A 23,270-nucleotide genomic window follows, 5' to 3' on the forward strand; every position below is an offset into this window, starting at 1 on the left:
GCTTGCTGAAAGTGAGGTTGAGAATGTAATCTCTTACCAGGCAGCCACGAGTGCAGCCATAACTCTCTTCTTTTGGAAGAAAGAGAACGATTGTAGGTGACAAGTAGCAACCTGCCTACCTACCCTTCATGTTTGCATCCAAAGTCACCAGTTCCTTCAAATGAGGAAAACAGACTCTCCATTGGTTAGAATTAAGGCTTCTCGGCCTCTGAGAACTTTGGCATGAGTGTGAGCTGGAACCTGGGTTGCAGCACATAATTACATGGCCGGAGATGTGCCATCCCTGATTAGGAAATGAGAGGAGAGGAGAAAGTGTTAGAAGGTGTATAGTAACTAGTGGATGCAGCCCATGGTGGAGGAAGAAGGAACAGACAGTGGGAACTGAAATCAATGAAGCAGAAACTAGAGCCCTGGAACCATATTGAATCTAAGCCTGGGAAACAGTTACTTAAACCAGACTCAGAGCACACACCATGTTGTGCGTGGGTGTTGGAGGAAGAAGATGTGTGATGCTCTATTCTCTGCAGCATAGTATATAGCTCTTTGTTTCTAGGACATTCCTCCTTTTCTTGTCTCTTCCTTTCTCCTTCCCTCCCTCATCCAATTTATGTTTCTTTCTCATGCTTCATTTTTTTTTTTGCTCATTATTTGCATCAGATAAAATAACTTCTAGTGTATTTATATGGTGGTGGTGGCAGGGCTTTTTTTCTCTAGAGTTAAAGCATCTTTGGATATACTTGTTTTCTTTCCATTACTTCTAATATCTCTATTATTTTCATCTCCATCCCTATCTTTATCATGTTCATCATATCCAAATTTATACTTATCCAAGTCTAAGATTTTTCCTTTGAGCTTCTACTGGTTTCTATGGCCCCTTTTTTGATAGATCCGTGATGTCTCCCAGACGTGGTAGATGAATGAGCCACATTCATTTTTAGTTCTTTAGAGATCCAATTTAGAGGAAAGCTTTCAATTGAAGTTCCCTTAATGCAGAAACTTCAACTGGCTGTGGAGATTCACAGCCCCGCTGGGGTCACCATCAAAGTGATCTTCCTGGACAGAGAATCTTTCGAGAAGAACTAACTGAACTTCTCCTTTCCCCAGGGAGGCCCATAAGAACTGTGCTTCTTCACAGCTCTGCTCTCAGTGGGCCTGTGGCTGGCTCCTAGCATGGTCTCCCTGTAGATGTCCCAGGGTTGAGTCTGTAAATATTTCTGCTCCTCCAAATTCCTGGAGATGCAGGCTAATTACCTTGAAGATAAAGCCTTTTCACTTGAGGAGAGGGGAGCACTTAGCTCACGTCTATAGCAAGTGTAGGGTGTCAATCAATGGCACTATGTACTTAATTGCATTTGAGCAAGAAAATGTAGTAGGAACAACTATAAAGGAAAGTCTAGGTGCTCTATGGGATTGGCAGGTCTTAAACCCTAAATCTCTTAATAAGGAGACCTGGGGTCAACTGAACCAGACAACTTGTATGTCTTTAATATGTTTGACCTCAACATATTTTGGTGAAAGGTGAGAACAGCAGTACTAGAGAAAGACACAGATAAAAGAGGGAGAGAGAGAGAGAGAGAGAGAGAGAGAGAGAGAGAGAGAAAGTCTATGTTCACCTAAGGTTCACAAGCTGAACCAGGAGAGAGGAAGAGGGATCGTGGCACCATGAGATGTGCCTGCACACACCTGTCTTTCCACGCACACCCCAATAACTACTGAATCCAAAAGTCTGTTTCCCTGAGACAGGGTTTCAGTGAACCCTTTTTTGCTGTCTTTAACCTTAGGGTTTCTAGTACTTTAACATTTATCTCTACAATTCCTCTGGGGTGATGTCCTTCTAATTAGTTTCTTAGATGCTTACTATTTGCCCAAACCCATGTAAATAAGGTCTTTGTTGACTTTCATTTTGTTTTCAGCCCAAATCCTTCATCCAGGGCTAAGATGATGGCCAGTGTCTCATATGTGTAGCTCACCCTCCTTTCTCTGGGTCTGGACAACCCAGATTCTTGTGTTGCTACCATTGATCTGCCTCTCAATCGAAGGAAATCTACAATGTTTCACTTTGTTTTTAAATTTTTGTATGCTTAAGTTTCTTTATTGGTAATGGGGGTTAAAAAATTTCTCTCTCTCTCTCTCTCTCTCTCTTTCTTGGTTGTGCCCACCTGTAATCCCAGTGGCTCAGGAGACTGAGGCAGGAGGATCCCAAGTTCAAGGTCAGCCTCAGCAATACAGCAAGACCCTAAGCAACTTAGTGTTTATTTGTCAAAAAAAAATTAATAGGGCTGGGGATATGGCTCAGTGGGTTCAATCCCTGGCACCAAGCAATAAACATATAAATAAAAATAAAGATCTTGTATTAAGATCTAGCATTATAATTATCCCTTAATGTTAGATATTATTATTATTATTATTATTCTCACAGTGTTCTTTGGTATATAAATGAAATTCTGTCATTTTTTAAATTAATGTGGGAATAAATTAATTAGGATAAATGTCAAGGTAAAGAAAAAGGAGTCTAGGATGAACCTAGGTCACTGTTACAGGCTTAGTGATTGCAAGGCTATGGACTATGTATCCTTCATTAAGTATTTATTAGGTACTTGAAAAGTTACCCTAAAGTAGAATTTTTGAAAAACACTATTATGCAACTTTTTGACAGTATCTGTTGTTACATTTTTCTTTTTTCTCAGGAAGAAACAGAGAGATACCTAGATTCCTCTCAACTCAGAGGAAGGCCCCTCTAAGGAAAAGTGGTTGGCCAAAAGGTAAGAAAAAAAGAAAACATTTTCAAGAAACATTTAAATTTTCATGCTTTATTTTGTTCTTTAGTAGCAAACCTCTTTCTTTCACTCACTGCTTTATGTTGATGTGCTATTAAGAAATGGATAAGATACTATCAATTTCCAAAATGTGTCAGAGAAGGAAAGATCTAGCACTACGAACAAAACCCTAGTGTTGAATCTGCCACCCCTCCCCCAAGCCCCAGGCTTCTCACCGGGCTGATAACTTTGCTGAGCTGATAACCTCAGAGGCTCAAAATAGCCATCACACACACACACACACACACACACACACACGCACACACACACACACACACACACGCGCATACATATACACACACACTGTAACTCACAAGTGATGTAGCCATTCCCCACTTCCCTGACACCCTGTGGTAATTGTGTAGACTTGGTTCTGTCACTTCACCCCTCTGCCTGAGTTTACTCCTAATAACAGGAGTCACTGGCTGCCCTCCAAGGCTCATCCAAGTTCCAAGTTCATATGTGGCTTCACTTGTGAATCTCCCACCACCCCAACAAGCACCATGGACAGCTGCCTCTCGGGCAGAGGGAACATGGAGCCCCTGTGGAGTGTCTTCCACGGTTCCCCAAGGTTGCTGGCTGGAAGGGTGGAAACAGCAACTCATCATCCTGACCTGCAGATCTTCACATCTGTTTCTACTGAAGCAGATCCTCAGTCTTTCCAGTCCCACCCCATCCGTAGAGGTTCCAAGATGCAAAACCCCCTTTCTCCCTGTGCATTGATTGCTGATGATTCTACAACTCAACTGAGCTTCTCTTTCAGCCAAGAGAAAGCTGCAGCAAAGGGATAATGAAAGAAACAAAGAAGACAGACATTTATCTGTCTGACTTCTAGGTCACTCCATTGTGATTCAGTCAGTCTAAAAATACCTTTCTTTGGATATGTATATGTTATGTGTGTGTGTGTGTGTGTGTGTGTGTGTGTGTGTGTGTATTTATATATAAAATATGTATACAAATAGATATATGTATGTAAAAACATATGGATACATGTTTATAAATATAAATACATAGATGGCTACAAATTTCTCACTAGTATAACAAAAGCAGTGTTTTTACTGCCTGTCCCTGCTTGATCATGACCAACTTGCTTTGAAATTAAGGTGTTGAATGGTCCTTCTAGAAGGTCCACACCCCTGCTGCAGTTACTTTGGGCAGAGTACTTCTCAAAACTCTCTAGTCCTGCTCCCATCTACAGGGTCTCCATCAGGTCATAGGAATCACATTTCTTCCCTGATTCCTTTGTAGACCCTCAGCCCAGTCCTCAGCCACTACTGACTCCTCTAGCCATAACTTTCACCCTCACAATTCTTAGGAGTGAGTCCGATCATGTCTACTTCCCTGACATCCCCTTGGCCAGGTGCAGTAATGTCTTAAAGACTTCTCACTTGACTTGAAGGAGATGTCTGACAGTTCTCTCCAAAGAAATGTAGGCTCTTACATAAGACCTGGGGGTGGGGAAGCTGATGCTGGCAGAACCAGGCTGTGAAACGGGGCTAGACTAGCACTCTGCTCTAGGATTTAGGAGTGCTGGGTTCTCACTGCACCTTTTCTGGATCCTGAGACAACTGTTAGAACTCAGAGAAAACCAGAGTAACCGAAACATCCTAACATCTGCTCAGAATGATTAGTTCCACCTATCAACAAAATTATTTTAATAACTTATAGTTTTTTCCTGTCATTTCCATTGTTATTTTTAAAAGTTGACATAGAGTTTTAACAATAGTAGTAGTAGTACTGGTAGTAGTTATGGTAATAATAAAATGGTTATTATGACTGGGAGACAGAAGAACATTTAAATCCTACTTTGTCCAGGTGTTTTCCTTCCTGACGATAAGATAGTAAGAAGGTACTAGAGCAAGTTAACACATAAAGGTCCATTGTCAGGTCAAGTTCAGCAGTACTTTATCACATATGATCTGGTCTTCTGTCCACATCCCTCCATGCCAAAAACTAAGAGGGAGCACAATAATCTTTTGTTTCCCTGCCCTGAAAGTTGTTTGCCCTTGATAGGTTTTGACTTAGAGATTAGCCAACCCACTAGCCCCAGGATTTAAACAAAGAGAGACTAAGAGGAAGAAAATACATGCAGGCTAATAATTGCTGTTGCTGGAAAGATCCAGTTTGCAGTCAAGGCTGGAGCTCCAGTTTGGTCACCTGACGGGAAAGGAGAGAGCAGACAGAGATCAGGTGTCATCTCATGGAACCAGGGGTGGAGAAACAGAGAGGAAGAACTGGGTGTTCCTTCAGCATCATGAGTGACAGGGAGAGAGTCCCACAGAGAACCACACCTATGTGGAAGACCTTTCACCTCTGGCCACCACAGGAACTATCATATTTGGCCCAATCATATTCTTTGAAACTGATCAAATGAGAGTGATTGGCTCTGAGGCACCATCAAGGAGTGTTAAAAAAGGTTCATCTACCTCCTTGAGGACCCCAATTTTCCCATTTTATTTGTTCTTCTTAAAAACCTTTAGTATCAACAGCCAAGTTGGTTATTCTTTCATGCAAGGTTACTGATCTCTCACTCAGTATTTTTCTATAATATCTTAATTAACTTCCTAAGGGTGATGCCTTGTGAGGTAAGACAAACTTGATTTTGGGATGTGAGTTATAAATAAATGTCATCTGAGGCCATTTTTATCTTGATGAGGTTTGAAAAAACAAACCCTCTGGATAACTCTTATGACAAAGGCTCAGAAAATAAAAATAACATCCACCCCAAGGCTTCCTTGTACAAGATTGAAGGAAAGACCTCTTCCCAGCCTAATCTGGTCACAATCTGCTCATAGGAAAGAATATTTATGATTGTGTATGAAGGAGGTTTTCTCCAAGGTCTATAGTACCCAAATCAGCACCCCACAATGACAGCCAAGGACAGAGAATCACAGGCACAGGCTTTGAGGAAGTGCGAGCAGTCACTCGTGTCCCTGACTTTAACAGCCACATGCATCTGAATGATACAGACCTAAACATGCATGTGGAGTGACTCAATCTTTCTTTCTTTCTTTCTTTTTGCACATCAGGTCAACACATAAAATCAGATTCTACATTCTTCTGAGATATCTTTTAGGTCAATTTTTTTGTGCTATCTTCAGCTCTACAACTCTTAGACTTTGAGCCTTGATTTCTACAAATTACCCCTTGAACAGCCCTCCACTAGCTTAATTTTGAAGTCCCTGGCCATTTTCTCTAGCATTTTCAGTAGAAAAATCTTTCAGGTTTAAGTTTGGGCATGCAATTGATGAAATCTGCCTTGAGGTCTGTCCCAGGACCTTGAATTGCTGTTTTTTCTCACTTTCCCAAAGGAAATATTCACTATCTTTATTTAATTTGGTTTTTCAAATCTCTGAGCATCAGTTTCCTCATCTTTAAAGTGAGGATAGTTTTAGTACCTGTTCAGTAGATTTATTCTAAGGAGTTAGTAGGGGCAAAGGTCTACTTTAGTACTTTCTCACCCTGCTTGGGAAACAACATAAAACAGTGTTTCATGTGTGTTTGGGATGAACTGTGGATACTAATAAAGAAACACAAGGCGAATCTCAGGGAAGTATTACTTTTACTTTCTATTTTATTTTATTGGTAGTAGGAATCGAACCCAGGGGCACTTAACCACTGAGCCACATCCCTAGCCCTTTTTTAATATGTCATTTTAGACAGGATCCCTCTCAGTTGCTTAGGACCTCATTAAATTGCTGAGGTTTGCTTTGAACTCACAATCCTCCTGCCTCAGACTCCCAAGCACTGGGATTAGAGATGAGTGTCACTACACCTGGCAGCATTACTTTTATGACTAAGTGCAGGTCAGAGGGTCAGCAAACTCTGGCCTGCAGGGCAAATCCAGCACTCCAAATGTTTGTAATAATGTTTATTTAAATAAATTCACATTCTTTCATTTACATATTGTCTGTGAATGCTTTCCTGACACAACTCCAGAATCAAGGAGTTGCAATGGAGATCATGGACCATGAAACGTTAAATATTTACCATCTATCTATACCTTTACAGAAAAAGGGTCCTGGCTTCTGATCTTGGTATTTGATGTTTTTCTTTAAGTACTAGATAGTCTCTTGTAAAATTACATTTAAATGGCGTTTTTGTAAAATACTGTTATTTGTGATGCAATGTTATAAACAAGTGAGACTCATGCTGCTTGTCATCTTTCTCAGGGAGAAAAAGAAACAACTCTAGACCCTTGAAAAGAGGCAGAAAAAGAGGTAAAAAGATGTGATTCAAAGACTTTTAATAATTGAACAACTAAATTCTTATTCTATACTCTGTTCTGAGTGACAAATCAATTTCCCTCCTTGGCTTGTGGAGCCCATGCCAAACCTCAGGATCTTCGTTGGTGGTCAGTTTCACCCACATGACAGATTGGTGTGCACTCACCTTCCATTGCTCGGTCAGTTGATCTGAGAGACCCCAGGCTGCCCCCCACCCGCCTGCATCTCCTTTCACTATGCCAATAACGTTTGAGGAGAGAAATATAAAGAAAAAACATAAAATGTATGATTGGCATGACACTCAGCGGACCCTTCTCTTGCCTTGTAGAAACCTGCAGACTGCACAGAAGGTAATATGAGACCCCCGTTCTAACTCCTAGACTTCTTTGACTGTGTGGTTTTGGCCTGTCATGTACCATTTGAGGACTCGTTTCCTCATTTGTAAAGATGTGGGAAGGTGTGTTTGGTAAATTAGATCAAGTGCCCTACTAGGGCCACCCCAACTCTGATAGTCTGTACCTCTGAAATGACTCAGGAAAAACCAGAGACAGTCCACTATCCCCATCCCAGAGAGAAGTCCTGGCTGTATGTTTGATGGATCTCCCGAATCTTGGCTAGAAAGGCAGAAGTTCATTTTAAGACCTTCAATACTGGTGCCAGTGGACTCAAACCTTCAGTGACCCCAAGTGTGGACTGTAGGTCTCCCTGAGCAATTTGAATTTTCTTCTAGAGCCCCCCCCCCCGAGCCACTGAGAAACTCAGGTGGAGGATAAGTGGAGCAGAGCAGAGGGCAGAGAGACAGACAGAGGCCACCCCGTTAGGTGCCCTTTGCCATCCTGCTGTGTTCTCCAGGTGATGCCTTAAATGCGGGAGACTAGGCTAAAAGTTGAGTTATTTTTTCCGTATATAGAACTTTGAAGCCATAATGATTAGAAATATACCTTCAAGACATCAGAAGGAAAGTCATTGTGCGTTAGAGTTGTGGTCAGCAAGTCTGCGAGCCCAGCTTCTGCCTCACAAGGTTTCCTGTAGTAATTCAGAAGGTGGGAGTGGAGGATGACAGTCTCTTTGGGCATCTACTCTGCCATAAAGGAAGGACCTTGACAATTACTTTGTGGGGAGAAATCCAATACATTTTGAGTTATGAAAGAGGGACCTCAAGATGATTGGGGAGACAGAGTGCACAGGATTAGAGGAAGATGGATTTTTTTTTTAAAAAAATGACTTCTTTCCAGGTCCAAGAATTCCCAGAGAAAACAATGTGAATTTCAACCTTTCCAAACTTCCTGTGACCTGTGGTAAGGCGAAGGGGACTCTATATACAAAGAAATTCAAGAAAGGTGAGTTTCATGGTCTTCAATTTTCATTCAGGAAGTAGGCACCAGTGTTGGGGGTCTCTGGGTCCAGCTCCAGGTTTGGTGACCCACCAGGAGGACTCTAGCACTCAGGTTATCATTCCACCCCTGGGGTTTATTAAGTGGAAGGACAAAAGTGAAGCCAGTGAAGAAAAGAGGCATTTGGGCAAAACCCAGAGGAAGTCAAAGCAAGCTTCCAAGAGTCCCTGCCTGGGGGAGTCACACAGGGTGCCCTTCATTTCCCACAACGAACCGTGACAACACAGGTGAAGTATCTTCTACCGGGGCAGCTGGCCTGAGCCTAAGAGTCTGGAATTTTTTCCCAGAGGTAAATTTCATAGGCACCCTCTGCCCAGCACATTCCAAAATTCCAACTCCCAGAAGGAAAACAGGTTTTCTGCATGAACCATGTTGCACGGACAGTTTAGACATGGTGAGTCACCCTTATCAGTCCTGGGAACGGTAGAATTGCTTCCACAATCCCTGTTCCCAGACACCAACCAAGGGTCAAACTTGCAAGTAAGCCTTTCTAAGAAGAGAAGGATCTTCTGTGATATTAAGTCTGTACTGCACAACATCTGAGACAGGCTGTGGTAACATGGTGTTTTCACACTTTTAAAATTCATAAAACATTATCCTACCAAGTCATCTCCCCTGTCACCCATGGAAAAAGCCCACAGGATGCCCATCCAGCACCCTGTACAATGACTAACATTTCAACACCTGGTGGAAAATGTACACATCAGAGAAATTCAACATCAACCTTCACAGGCCTGTTTCCTGTAACATTTGTTCAACTTTAAGCAGGAAGAGCACAGAACTTAGAAGAAGACCTGCATTCAAGCTTCAGCTGTACCAACAATGTATTAGTTCATTTTTCATTACTATAATGAAATACCCATGGCAGGATAGTTTATAAGGAAAAGAGGTTTATTTAAGCACACAGTTTTAGACTCTGAAAGTTCAAGATCTGACAGCCTCGTGTGTTTGGCCCTTGGTGATGGCCTAATTGTAGATGGCATCTTGATGGGAGCCTCTAGTTGGGAAAGAGATCACATGGCAAGATGGGAAACCAGAGCATGATTGGGGTCCCATAACAACTACCTTAAGTCCTCCCAGGCAGTGGCCTCAATAACCTAAGGGCCTCCCAGCAGCCTCACCTACCAGAGGTCTCACCATCTCTGACATCACCACATTAAGGACCAGGTCTTCAACACCTGAATCCTTGGGAGACACACTTAAAGTACATCCCAACCATGGCGGACAGTATCTGTGTCATCCACAGCGAGGCACGGATGACAGCAAAGCACAGGTCAGTCTCTCTGACCCTGAGCTTCCTCCTCTACAACATGACAATAACAAAATTTCCCTCACCATATTATTAAGAAGGAAAAAAGAGATAACAGGCAGAAATACTTTGCCAATTATAACTGTTAAAGTGTAGCACCAATGTTCGTCTCCCATGACTGATCCTCCCTCCCACAATACGGTTCTGTGGGTCCCAAGCACAAATGTTTGCTGGGACTCTACTGCTGCCTATGTGGAATTTAGCTTTTCCCTTCATAACACTTCCATAATTACTTTTAACATCAAATAGCCATGAATTCAAAATATGAGAAATAATCGGTTGTCATTAGTGAGAAGAACAGCATTGCACAGGATGAGGCAGATGTGGCTGTAGTGACAACTTCAACATGGCACCTGGGTTCACAGGAACCCAGCAGGTGGCTTTGGGCCTTCCTCTGACTTTCTGAAACCCAGGCTGGTTCCATTCTGAGGTGCAGAGAAAGGAGGAGAAAGAATCTTGCTCATTAATTAGGAACATTCATTTTTTTCTCTTTTGATAGAACAAAATACTTTAAGAAAGTAGCGTTGGTGGTAATTATTCTCCTTATTGCATGAAGGTCAAAGAAAGGCACCCGTGGCAGGGTTGGGGGTCCCCCTCTGTCCTTGCCTTCCAGGCTGGATGTAGGGTCCCTGACTGCCTGAGAGGGATCAGTTTCCTGAGACCAAAATCAGCCCCAGGCCCAGGGTGAAGGGAGGTCCGCTGCAGCGTTTCCCAGCCGGGAGCTCAGCTTGCCTTGGTCTTGCAGGAATCCAGATGGAAAGTATAAAGACCAAGGACGGAAAGTGGTTCACCCCCAGAGAGTTTGAGATCCAAGGAAACCGCGCAGCGTCCAAGAACTGGAAGCTAAGTGTGCGCTGCTACGGATGGCCCCTCAGAGATCTGATAAAGGTATTCTGTGACGAATGGCTGCCATCAGGATTCAGCTGCCATGGTCCACCACGTCAACACCAGGCTTCAGCAGAGTTTCCAGATGGGTGTCCCGAAACCCGTCGTGATTCCCCTTGCTCGGGTCTTGGTTCCTGTGCTCTTACTGACATGCCCCTCAGGTGGTAGCCTGGCTGGTTATGTTACAGACCAGTCCTCTCAGCACAGTTGCTCATATCCTTGAAGGCAGGGTGGCAAATTGTGGCTGGGACTCTGCCCCTCATTAACTGTGAGATCTGGTCACATGAAAGTCACTTAAGTTGGAGGCGGGAAAGAGTCCTTAAAGTTTGAAGGTCAATGTTAAAAGTAGCATCATACAATAACATACCCGAAAATAATGCATCTGTGTGGGTGGTTCCTGGGTTATGGAATATTTCAACAATATTTCTTTTGATAAGTCACCTCAAATTGATTCTTTAACAATCTTTGTGTGGGGTGTGTGTGTGTGTGTGTGTGTGTGTGTGTGTGTGTGTTTGGTGCTGGAAAACAAAACCAGGGTCTTTGAGGAGGTAAGACACACACTCCACCAGTGAACAAGACAGTCCAGTCCCCTTAAATTTACTCTTGAAAAAAGAACATAAACAGAGTGCACTTTCAGATAACTCCTTTCCTCTTTACATCAGGAGGAAACAGGGACAGGTCTCGCAGGTGAACACGTCTTTCGACTCTGCCTACTCTGCATCGTCCCAGGTGGCCCTTCCTTGTAGCACTCTAACAAAAAGGAAAAGGTTTTCTCTCAGCAAATATTTAATGAGCAACATATAAAGCTACAGGGGCATCCGACCTGTGAGCCCTTGGCCAGGATAGGGTCGCACATTGAGAGCAGGACTGTGGTGTGTGGCTGCTATAACAAGAGGCACCAGCAGGGACAGCTACGGTAGTTGGGGGATGGGATGGTCATTTCTAGAAAGCTCTGAGGTCGCGGAAACTTCCACAGAAAAGTTTGCACAGAACCTGGTCTTAAAGGAGATCAGCTCTGACAAGAACAGTGTAGAAAGGGGCAATCCAGAAACGGAAAAGGATGGCCGGAAATCCTGGTCCTGTGTGTGTGGAGAAGTTGGAAGTAATGAGGCTCGACAGTCATCGGGCTGGTTGTAGAGGTCGTGTGGCCAGAAGAAGGAGGCTAAACCCCTCCCTCAATCACTGGGAAAGCGTGGGAAAAAACCTCCACCAAGACACCCTGAATTTGAGTGGACAGTGGGACACCCAGGCAGAAATATCTGGAAGGCAGTCAGAAATACCAAGCTCACAAATCAAAAACAAGGACCATCACATCGTTGATTGATCTTTTCTCTCTTTCAGAAAGGGCATCTACCAAACCCACCAGTAACAAGAAAAAAGGTGATTATCCCATGACCTCCTGCCAATGTCTCTACTATCAAATTGTTGATTTTCCATCTCTGTACCTTATGGGTTTTAAATTGATTCGTTATGATAAAATCTGACTTTTAAATGGTGTTGTTGTGGTTGCTGCTTTCAAACATTTCTCAGCCTAAGAGGCTAGAACTTCTGTGAGCGTTAGAACATGTGAGATGTATGGAGGTGGGAACAACCCTTAAAGATAGACAATAAAGCAAAGCTGACCTTGTACGTGTGTGTGAGTAAAAGGTCTGAGTACCATATTAGGATTAAACATGAAAAAACAGGGCTGGAATTGGAAAAACAAGCATAATTAGAAACGTACAAAATAATACTTCTAATGGCCATTGTTTCTGCAGTCTCATCTTAAGCACTGTTTTTTATTGTTTGGGGGACTGTATCTTTAATGAAATAAGAATGGAGCAAAAGTTTCCTGAGATACATCCCATGGTCACTCCAGGTGACCTATTGTAAACTTCCCCTTGGAATGTATGTCACCAGGGAAGCAAAAACCAGATTCCCTTCTGTTCTGTCTTTCCTCTACCACACACACACACACACACACACACACACACACACACATGCTTCTTCAAGAGAATTTTCTTCATTTGTGACATACTTGAGAATATAGTGATTGAAGGCAGAAGTATCCCGCAACTCTGCTGTTGTGTTTGGATGTCATTTGAATGTGTTCCCCAAGGACTCAAGTATTGAAATTTAATCCCCGTTGTGAGGTATTAAGAGGACAGAAACTGAATCCAACTGTGGTGTCTAGAGAAGGGACTCTTAGAAAGTGATTAGGATTGGATAAGATCACGAGGGTGGAACCTGCAGGATTGAGCACGGGTGGCTTTATAAGAACAGGGAGAGACAGCAGATGATACACACACATAGGCACTCCCTGTCTTTGGCCATGTGATGTCCTGCAACCACCTTTGGATGCCACAGCAAGGTCATCATCAGATGCAGGCTCTTAAATTTTCTTTATTAGAAAAGCAGACTTGGACTTTCTGTTATAGTAAGATGATATGGACTACTATAGCTGCAGACATGGAAAACCTTGTCCTTTGTGGAGAGGCGCTTTGACCCTGCCAGAGGGGCTGTGCAGACCTCATTTCAACCCATAAAGGTGAATTCTTCTTCCCTGGAAGTAGTCTGTGGAGTTCAGGCAGGAGTTTGCTTGCTGTGCAGACTCCAGGGAAGGCCCATGGCCTCTCCGAGGCTGGATGTACCAGAGAACCTGGTGGAGCAAGAAGATGGAAGACTCCCACCTCCCTAGCCTCGACATGGGTGGCCTTGTATATCTCCGCCGCAGCAAGCATTCAGTCTCCACAAGGCTGACTTCTGGAACATCTGCTCCACTGGCTTCATGACTACAGACTCAGTGACTAGGTTCTGTATCCTAGTGACTCAGTGACTGGGTTTTCTGGAGAAAGAGACATTATTTGATCTATTTATTATGACTGAACTTGTCTACCCAGGCTGAGAGAGCCAAGGGTAACTCAGTCTGGGACAATTAGTTGAGTGGATTCCTCCATCATCGCTTCTCTCTCCAAGGCCTTCCTCCTATGGCCCTTGGCTTCTGATGCGGCAGGTGCTACTGTTGGCCTCTTCTCTACTCATACATTTCCTGTTTAAACCTGCTGGCGATAGCTAAGACGCTCTGGGTTGATAAGACATAAAAGTCCAAGATGATCACTTAGTGGCTACTAAGGAGCCTCTTCTCCTGAGTTATAACCATGTTCATTTGTTCATGCACTTGAGAATCAGTCACCAGTCACCTGTGGAGCAATACTAGACGCCAGGCAATGTGCTGGGCCAAAGGCGGTCAGGGGGCCCAGACAGCAGGCCTCAAGGACTGTGTCCTCCTCAGGGAATGACTAATCCAGTGGGGGGCAGATTCCAGGCCACTCCGAGGGGCAGTGAGATGGTCCCCTCTTCAGTCATTGCACCTTGCTTCACATCGGGTGCTCTGTCCATGGCCTCTCTGCTCCAGGCTGAAGGCAAATGTCGAGGTCGCCATTGCTCCAGATTGGAAGGAGTACAAGTCATTTCACAGATACCCAAGGTCAATGCCAGCTCTTAGGTTTCAGGAGAAGTGGAAAGGTGCTTCTCTTCAGGAAGAAGAGATGCAGCCCTGGGGACCTTGGACACATTTTATCTTCAGGACTGTTCTCCTGGAGAGCTGCGGGAGGAAATGGAGTCCTTCTGTGGGATACCTGCATGGTCTCCAGGACTCTGGGCCCTGCGGTCAGTGCAGGCCTTGAAGGATGAGTCCTCCACCTAATTCTCATTGCAGCTCCCCCAGGTGGGATGACACCTAGTATTATATGGAAAATGCTTGAGGGTTCCAAGGAGCAACCCGGAAAGGAGCGCCGGATTCCCTGCATGACTTCACAAAGACTCACCTTGAGTCCTGGAGCCAGGAAGGGGAATTGTCCCTGGACCAAATTATCACTGACACATAATTTACTGTGTTCTCATTCTCAAGTTATGTAAATATCCCATAAATCAGGTACAAAACAAAGCAAATGGAGGGATATGGCCTAAATCCCTTAAATAAAGAAGTCTATTCAAATATGTGGTTAGTAAAACATCACATTCAATATTTTCACTCCAACTTTCTCTCTTTCAGAAGAAAGCAATGGAGTCTCACAACAATGTCTTAGTTGACCCCTATGTAAGTACCAATTCCCGCCTCTATCCCAGCACAGCCCAGACCTTTGCCCAGGTACATGTCCAGTATCGTGTCTGCTTCTCCTTAAAATGCGCTTACTCTCTGTTGGAGTATGTTGCTGTGTGTAATGAACAAAGAATATCTGGTGTGTCCCCCCAGCCAGGGACATGGGGTTGAGGCTGGGCATCTCCATCGAAAGCATCCTTTCCATCTGTTTAAATGGAAAACTTCTGGTGCCCTCATCTCCCCTCAAAAGTGGGTGCGGGAGGCTGAGCTCTAGACCACCGGGGTCTCCAGGGGGAGAGCTTGAGTGGGAAAGGACAGGTCTGGCCTGAAGATGAGGGGGTGTAGCAAGTGTGAGAGGAAACGGCACCTTCAAGAAGGCGGGGGATGGAAAGGAAAATATGCAACATCTGCTCAGATGCAGTCAGAGCTCAAGATGGCCTTCAGCATCATCCTGAGTGAGCGGGCTGGGCCCAACTGGCAAGTTCAAGGTGTGGACCTGAACCCTGTCCTTAGTCCTGCATAGATATGCACACTGAGCAAGTAGGTCCTTCTTGGAACCCCTGTGGCCAGTCTCAAAGGAGCCATCAGGAGGTACTATAGCTGGTTAGGACTGAAACCATCACCACTTAGCAAATCACAGGGCACTTTTATTCAAACTGCTTGTCTGGTGCTTAATAATGTGCAAACTATTCTGATCCCATGGGTCCTGTCCATTTTCTGTTTGCCATAACACTGCCTGCTTTAGAACCTGCCAAAATTATAGATGACTCCTCTTTCTAAGACAAATCACACCTGGATTCTTCTTATGCCAATAAGATGTACCTTTTAGGTAGGTCGGCTTTTTGCACAACTATGGGGGCACCTCTCGTTATAGAATGCTGTGCAACTGAACTGACATAGGACACCAACAGAGAGGGATGAAAAGGGGGTTGCTGTGCCCTCTGGTTCGCTGGCAAATGCACTGCCCTGGCAAGATCTAGGTACACCCACGCTGCTGTGTTCCTCCACTGGAGCAGGGACCTTTCCGTGGTTGAAGAGCTCTCATCTCTGGAGTCTGGAAAACTTGTTTGACAACAGGTCATGGTTTTTGTAGCCCCCGGTCAAGCCCTCTGTGAAGATAAGAAGACAAGTGTTGCAGGGAGGATGTCCTTGCCCTTCTTCATGACCTTTCCTCTGCCAAACTTGTAGACTGATCACAATGCTATTACCTAGGACTCCCCAGCCTTTGTCCAGAAGAAAACCTTTTAGAACATGGGCTCTGGACCTTGGCTGCACATGGCAATCACGGGGGGGGGGGGGGGAGTCACCCCCAAGATTCTAATGTCATTGGTTTAATGTGCTGCCCAAGAATGGAGACTTTCCAAAGCTCCCCTGGTAGTTTCCTGGCACAGCCCCCGTTGTGAGTGGCTGTGGATCGGGGCTGCTCCATCTGTAGGGCATGCTGGGCCCTAATTCAGCACCTGGGGGGAGGAACCCAAGAATGTGCATCTCTAACAAGTCTAGGTGATACTGATGCCGCCAGTCCAGAGACCACTGCTTCAGACAGAGGTCTCACCTGATGACTGTGAATAGAACCAGCTGGAGACATTTGAAGCATGTGGTCCCAACCACCAACCCAGATGCTCTGAATTGAAATCTCTGGTCATGGAGCCCCAGGCCATCTAAACGTGTGTGTGTGTTGCTGGGGATCTAACCCAGAGACTTTCATGTACTAGTCCAGTACTCTACCACTGAGCCACACCCCCAGCCTTAAATTTTTTTTAAAAAACTTCCTGGCAATTCTATTCTACAGCAGGTCAGAAACCACTGCTCAACAAAAGAACAAAATTTTCTTGCTAAAAAGATTAAAGATAGGGGCAGAGATGCAACTTAATGGTAGAGCACTTGCCTGGCACACTGTAGGCCCTGGGTTCTATCATTATCATAACAAAAAGAAAGAAAGAAGAAAAAAGAAAGAGAGAGAGAGAGAGAAAGAGGGAGGGAGGGAGGAAGGAAGGAAGGAAGGAAGGAAGGAAGGAAGGAAGGAAGGAAGGAAGGAAGGAAAAGACTGACTTGATTCTGTAGTCTTCCTATACCATGAAACTCCAAGTATGGGACTTGTACCTGACTGAGATGGAGACTGGGAGGCATCAGGGTTCTCTTCCAGGCTTCTGAATGTGTGGTGGGTGCTGAGGAAGATGAGGAGCGTAAAAGAGGAGCAAATTGGAGACAGGAAGATAAGGATGGAAATCGGGCCAGGGTGGGTTTTAGACATGACAAAAGACTTTCCATTAAGATGAAGAGCCAAGTTTTAATGTTTGGAGGCTCAAATCAGATGGATACAGGCTTCAAAGTGCTGGGAGATCCATAGTAAGTTTGGTCATGGAAGGAGCTGTTCACCGAGAAGACTGAAATGAACACAGGACATAGGACAGAGCCCCAAGGATTTCCCACATTTGAAGTGCAGAATATGAAGAGAGACAGAGTTTCAGAGAAAAATCCAAGGGTGGGGTATCATGGAATGAGGGGAGAGTGCTTCTAGAAGGAGGAGGTGGACGGGTGCTCCCTGTCGCCTCCCCACCTCCTCCCCACCCACCAGAATCCCAGCCCCAGCCCCAGCTCTAGATGCCACATGAGCACGTGAGCGCCTCCTTGCAGCCCATGGCGCAGTGGGTATTTCCAGCGGGTACAGCCACCACCCATTGGATGAAACATCACTCCAGCTCACAGTCTCCTCAAACGGTTCCATTTCTGTACAGCTGGTTCCAGGAGAGGAGGCAGGGGCCATTCTGGGTGTTTCTCTACATAGACACATGGCCCTCATACACAGAAACTGTGTGTGTAAAGCTCCACGTGTTATCGCTACATTCATTTTCACCAAAAAAGAGATGGGCGATGTGGTTTCCCTGCCTGTCAATGGGCTCTTTCCTTAGCCAATTCTTTTCATGAACTACAAATTCTGTCAGTTTTAACATGGGTGAGTTTCTCCACAATCCTGACAAATACTGCCAAATTTTTAACTTAACTAAATGAAACTAAATCTGGTTAAAAGTCATACATATTGGTATTGGTCTGAAATTCAGTATTGACCAATTTTCCAGGCCCTGCCACCTTCCTCTTATAGAACAAGTTTAATATCTCTTTCCTGGGCACAGAAGATGAGGGTGGAGCTTCAGTCTTCAACCCTGGGCAGTTATCATGACCGCACTCCTCAGACATTAGAAATGGTGCTCCACCCATCACGTGTCAAGTTGGCTGAGTCATGGGGGACCTGCCCTCAGGCTCTCGGAGCTGAAGAACTCTGTCCTCCCTGGCACTCACCTGGTCATCTGCAGCCAGTGGGCCCACAGGCCCAGGGCCCTGTAGGCACATAACCCACAGTCCAGAACCTTCTCACCAGACCCTTTCTTCAACTCATAAGGCGCTTATGGACAAGACCATGTGATGCAATGATATCTCAAAAATTTATTCCATCTAATTAAATTCTCAGTAAATCACCTTGAGTCAGTTTAAAAATAGACAACAAGATAAGACACTGTATTCCCAGACAAGCTTTTCCCAGACACATAATAAGTTTATCAGATTATTTTTAATTCATCCTTTTTTGATGTTGTTGCTAGCCATTCCAGGTCAGAATCACTGTTTTCATAAAGAAAAATTTTCTGGTTCGACACACAGCAACTGTCTCCTGAACTTTGCGGCAGACCAGAATGTCTTCTTATGAAATCTCCACTTAATATTGTTTCTTAATAGTTTGAAGAGAGATTTACAAGTGTCACCATGGTACATGGAAAGGCCAACACTCTAGAATCCCAACATGGCAACTTTCTGGGTCTCACCAATGCCAGTGATGTCTACACCATTTCCTTTCTAGCAAAAGAACTCAGATGAATGTCACGTATGCCTCCAAGGGGAGCAGCTGATCTTCTGCGATACTTGTCCACACTCCTATCACCAGAACTGCCACATCCCACCCATAGAAGCTCAGAGGTTGGTAAAACCCACCCTCCCCATAACCCTCGCCCTTCCTCCTGCACTACAGCTCCTTTCACCATGCAGACGCCTCCTGGGGTGCTTCTGTCTCTGGTAGGGTGCACCTTGAGGTAGAGGGAACAGGATCCTTAGCAGTGAGATTCAAAAGCATCATCCAGAGGTATCAAATGGTGCTGGCAACAGTAGATTTCATGGAGAGCAAAAGTGCTTCACGTGGTTACCAGGTATAATAGTAAGAGCTGGCTCTCACTCCCACCTCGTCTACTTGGTTCCCAGACCGTGCACTCTGACGTGGTAGTAACATCAGAAACTACCCGCCGATTTTAGGCATGTATCACCTGCTGTGGGAACGTTGCAAAGTTGATAAAGCTGGTTCTGTAAGGAAGCTTCAGAAATCCATCCCAGCAGTCTATCAAGCCAATTGATTCTGGGTCACAGGGCACATTAGTAAGACCTGTGAATTCTGTGGGTGCTAACCCCCCGATGTACTTCTTTTGCTGTAAGCGTGTCTTTGGACAGAGGTGATGGTGTGCATAACTCCACAGAGGTCGGTAAGGTGTTCTGTGAGTGGTTTTGTGGGCAGAATTACAGTGGCCAGGAGAATGATCTCTACCAGGAATGTGACTGTCCCTGTGGGGACAGAGCACCGCCCTTCTATCGTGGGAGGAGACGGATGTGATCCATCTTTCCAAGGGCAACATCTCAGAGGATCAGTGTAGACCTCTGCTTTTGACCAGTTGGGCAAACTGCAGAGGCAGAAAAATAGAGACGCTCTTCTGTCCGACCCATGTGTAGCTCCCATCTCTTCACCATGGGCACAGAAGGAGCCCCTTGAGTAAGCACTGGGTGGCCAAGAAGAGGCTGACATCACTAGGATGGGTCATTGTGTCCAAGACCCTCCCAGCACAGAGAAGCTGGAAGAGATTAGAGAATGAATCCTGGGGCAAATCTGACACCCTGGGGGTAGATTTCCCTTCCAAGAAGTTTCTGCAGCACAGATTCTAGGTACAGCTCTGGCACAGAGAGAGGAGAGGCTGCCTTAGCTTATGCTCTGTGCTTGCTTGGCCAAATTGAGAAATGAGAGCTGGTTTCCTGATTTTAACTATGGTCTGATTGACTCATCAAGTTCCAGGCCTTCTGTGCTTAAGGTAATAAATTCCAATAGTTGATTAAGGCTCAGAATCAAGTTCACAGTCGCTCAGATGGGATTTCCAAGTTCTCAGGTGGATAAGAGTCCATCACTCGCTATTGGCGGAAGGGGGCGTCTTTGGCTACGGACATTGGATACATGACAGAAACCACTGAACACTCTTGATCAGTGTGGGAACAGTGATCAGCTGTGGGAACAGTGGCTGGTTCACAGACCTTGTTCACTTTCCACCTGACCTCTCAGGAACCAGTGGAGTTGCATCCTGTGCAGGACAAAGTCCTGGGAAGGTAACCAAGAAAGCCAGCCACGTCATCTGGAATCTGAGGTTCTGAAGAGGCCAGTGCTGCCTGAGGAACAGCTGGTGAGTCAGTGTGAAGCGAAGCCTCTCCTTTCTGTTCACACAGAGGAGCCCAGATTGGCAGAGGTGGGAGAAATGGTGCCCCGTGGCAACCACTGGCCCACCACGTGCTTTGATTACTTGATCTCACACCAAAATTAATATTCCAGGAAAAAAATTCCCATTCCAGGTTTATTTCAAAGACCCTTCAATCATTTCAATCATGCCTTTTCTCTAGATACGCATCTGGCTCTTTCTCTCCATGTTACTTTTTCCTTAAAATCTTGTCTTTTACAGAGATGTGAGCTGATCCTATTGAAGGTCTATTGTCATCCAAAAAGTGCCTTTTTTGTCCCAGAACCACATAATGTAAGTAACAGCAACAAAGCCAGAAACTTGCATTTGTCGAATTTGTGATCTGAATCCCATGAATCCAAGCTCCCATTATCTCTGCCTTGTTGATAGATGTCTTTGTTCAGGCCACCATAACAAATTGCCACAGACTAGGGGTTTAGGAGCAACAGAAATTTATCTGGAAGTCTGAGACCAGGGTGCCGGCCTGGTGGGGTTCTGGTGCCATGACAGATGGCCATGCAGTGGAAAGGAGGGGGAGGGTCTCCCAGAGTCTCAATAAGGACACGAATCCCACTCTTGAGGGCTCCGCCTTCGTGACCTAATTAGCTTCCAAAGACCCACCTCCTGACACCATCACACTGGGGTTAGCATTTTGAAAAAAATTGGAGAAAGTGGGGACAGGAACATTGAGACCATACCGTTTGGGAAGTGAGGAAGGCAGGCGTGGACCATGCCCGTGGCCCTCCCCCCGTGCTGTCCTCCACAGGCTCAAGACCCCCAGGATCACATGTGGTTAAACAAAGTCAAGGAGAGGCTGATTAAGAAGAAGTACCCCCGAGTGGAGGGGTTCGTGCGGGACATGCGCCTCATCTTCAGGAACAACAAGGCCTTCTACAAAGTGAGTGGTCCCTGCTCACCGTTTTCTTTAGGTCACTTGACCTTTCATTTTATATCAGGTAAAGTCACAGCTGCACTCTCCTGGGCCAAGCCTGTCACAGCAAAAATTCTGGAGATATTCTAAGAGCCCTGTGGCACAGGTGGGGAAAGAACAACAAACCACTGCAAACACTAACCTAGGACTCCGAGTCTGCTCACTTCCAGACTGTGGACCCTCGTCCAGGAAGAGTAGCAGCTGCAGACCTATTAACCTCCACAGGAAGTGGAAGTGCCTTTTAAAGGCTGCTCTTCTCTAATTGAAGATACCAAATCAAATCTCCCAAGTTTCAAAGTCTTGGATTTCTTGACATCAGAGTTTCCTGGTGCCATATAGAAAAGCTAACAAGGATTTCCAAAGAATAACAGTGAAGGAAACAGAAAGACACCATTAAGTGGTCTTGGATATTTCTGCACTATCGTGCTGTTATGAATAATACTTTCTGCCTTTAAAAATCAAATAGCAAGAATGTTTTAAAAACTTAAATTGACAACTTTCGGAACAGGAATTGGAGAGTGATCTACAGGTTGAACATCAAAATTCAAAATATGAAATACTCCAAAATTTGAAATGTTTTGAGGGACACCATGACAGCATAGGCAAAAAGTCCCACAGCATGAAACTTGTTTCATGTGTATAGTACATATGTTGCATAAAATTACCTTTGAGCTATTCATTGCAGGTTTATAAGAAACACAAATGAAGTTTGTATTTAGGCTTGAGTCCCATCCCCAAGATATCTCCTTATGTACATGCAAATATTCCAAAATCTGAAAAAAAATCTGAAAAACACTTCTGATCCCAAGCAGATGAAGGAAAGTCAACCTCTAGAGCAGTTTTTCTCAGTCTTCCCAATAAAGAGAAATAATCAAGCTGTCAGGGAATATTAACTCCTCTTGACCAGGTTGATTCTCACTGAACATCTGGAATAGTCTACACAGGCTCTGGAGTACCTGAGACGCTGGGAGTCTAGGCTCACTGAACGTGGCTAGTCATGTTTTTGTCTTTGCTTTTCCAGAACCATAAATTTCTCACCCTGGTACTTGACATAGAAGAGTTGTTTGAGAAGGAATTCAAAAACATTTTTTCAATCCAAGAAACAAGCAAGAGCATCCATCCGTCAGTTTGAGCCCATTATTTTGTTAACATAGTCCATTTCTGTGTCGCCCTGGGGACCCGCTGGCTGTCACAAGTGACATGGTGCTCTCATGGTCCTCTAATCACTCTGCCTGCTCCTGTGCAAATAACATCATGTCGTTCTTTTTCAAAATTTTTTCATTATCCTTATTGTTCACTTATTTTTTTAAATAAAACTTAAAACTGTCTTATCCAAGTCTCTTATTGAGTAATTTGGAGTGAAAATTATGATTGAAAATATCCAGTCTTTCTATAAAGGATCACATCATGTCTTTCATTGATTCAAATCTTGTATTAAGTCCTTTAGTGATTTTTTGTTTGTTTGTTTGTTTGTTTGTTTCCAGGGTTTGAAGCCTCTGACAATTCTTGGCTCTTGGGGACTGGCTCTTGTATGCTTGCATAAGGGAAGGAAAAAATAATTTCCCTCTACCCTTAGATGTACTTGTCTGGGTCTCCTGTTAACAATGGACAGGTTAACAAGAGAAAAGAAAAACAGTTTATTAACATGTATGTACAGTCATGTGTCATTTAATAGCAAAGATATACTCTAAGAACTGCATCAATGGGCAATTTTATCTCTGTGGGAGCATCTTTGTACTTTGGCAAAGTTAGATGGTGTGGGTTGATCACATGACATAGCCTCTTGGTGCAATCCAGTGAGACCATAAATATGAGATGTGAGGCTGCTGCTGGCAGGTTTTATTTATTTGTTTATTTGTTTATTTATTCATTTTCTTTTGTAGTACTAGCCATTGAACCAAGGGCCTCACACATGCTAGACAAGTATGCTAACTCCATCCCCAACCCTTTTTATTTTTTATTTTGAGACAGGATCTTGCTAAGTTGCTGAGGCTGGCCTCAAACTTGGGCTCCTCCTGCCTCAGCCTCTCAGTTAGCTGGGATGATAGGTGAGCACCACCACGCCCTGCATCCGCACACTGTCTTAGAGTGAAC

At 44.5% G+C, this 23,270-nt stretch overlaps 1 protein-coding gene across 16 annotated transcripts in view; it reads left to right on the forward strand.

Annotated features, from left to right (window-relative positions):
• The window catches only part of Sp100 (SP100 nuclear antigen), a 91,150-nt gene extending 68,646 nt beyond the window's left edge, over nt 1-22,504 (forward strand). For 7 of the 16 annotated variants that reach the window (XM_047545398.1, XM_047545406.1, XM_047545411.1 and 4 more), the window contains 12 exons: nt 2,172-2,210; nt 2,688-2,762; nt 6,989-7,036; nt 8,278-8,382; nt 10,491-10,633; nt 11,972-12,010; nt 14,664-14,708; nt 18,565-18,680; nt 20,077-20,194; nt 20,468-20,539; nt 21,012-21,143; nt 22,198-22,504. In XM_047545398.1, the coding sequence (XP_047401354.1) occupies nt 2,172-2,210; nt 2,688-2,762; nt 6,989-7,036; nt 8,278-8,382; nt 10,491-10,633; nt 11,972-12,010; nt 14,664-14,708; nt 18,565-18,680; nt 20,077-20,194; nt 20,468-20,539; nt 21,012-21,143; nt 22,198-22,308 (1,043 nt within the window). In that variant the 3' untranslated portion in view covers nt 22,309-22,504. Of the gene's footprint in view, nt 1-2,171; nt 2,211-2,687; nt 2,763-6,988; nt 7,037-8,277; nt 8,383-10,490; nt 10,634-11,971; nt 12,011-14,663; nt 14,709-18,443; nt 18,681-20,076; nt 20,195-20,467; nt 20,540-21,011; nt 21,144-22,197 lie in introns of those variants that run through there. The other 9 variants (XM_047545403.1, XM_047545409.1, XM_047545412.1 and 6 more) reach the window with 5 other exon arrangements.
• The last annotated feature ends 766 nt before the right edge of the window (nt 22,505-23,270 follow it).

Source organism: Sciurus carolinensis, chromosome 3 (assembly GCF_902686445.1).
Source record: "Sciurus carolinensis chromosome 3, mSciCar1.2, whole genome shotgun sequence".
Lineage (NCBI taxonomy): Eukaryota > Metazoa > Chordata > Mammalia > Rodentia > Sciuridae > Sciurus > Sciurus carolinensis.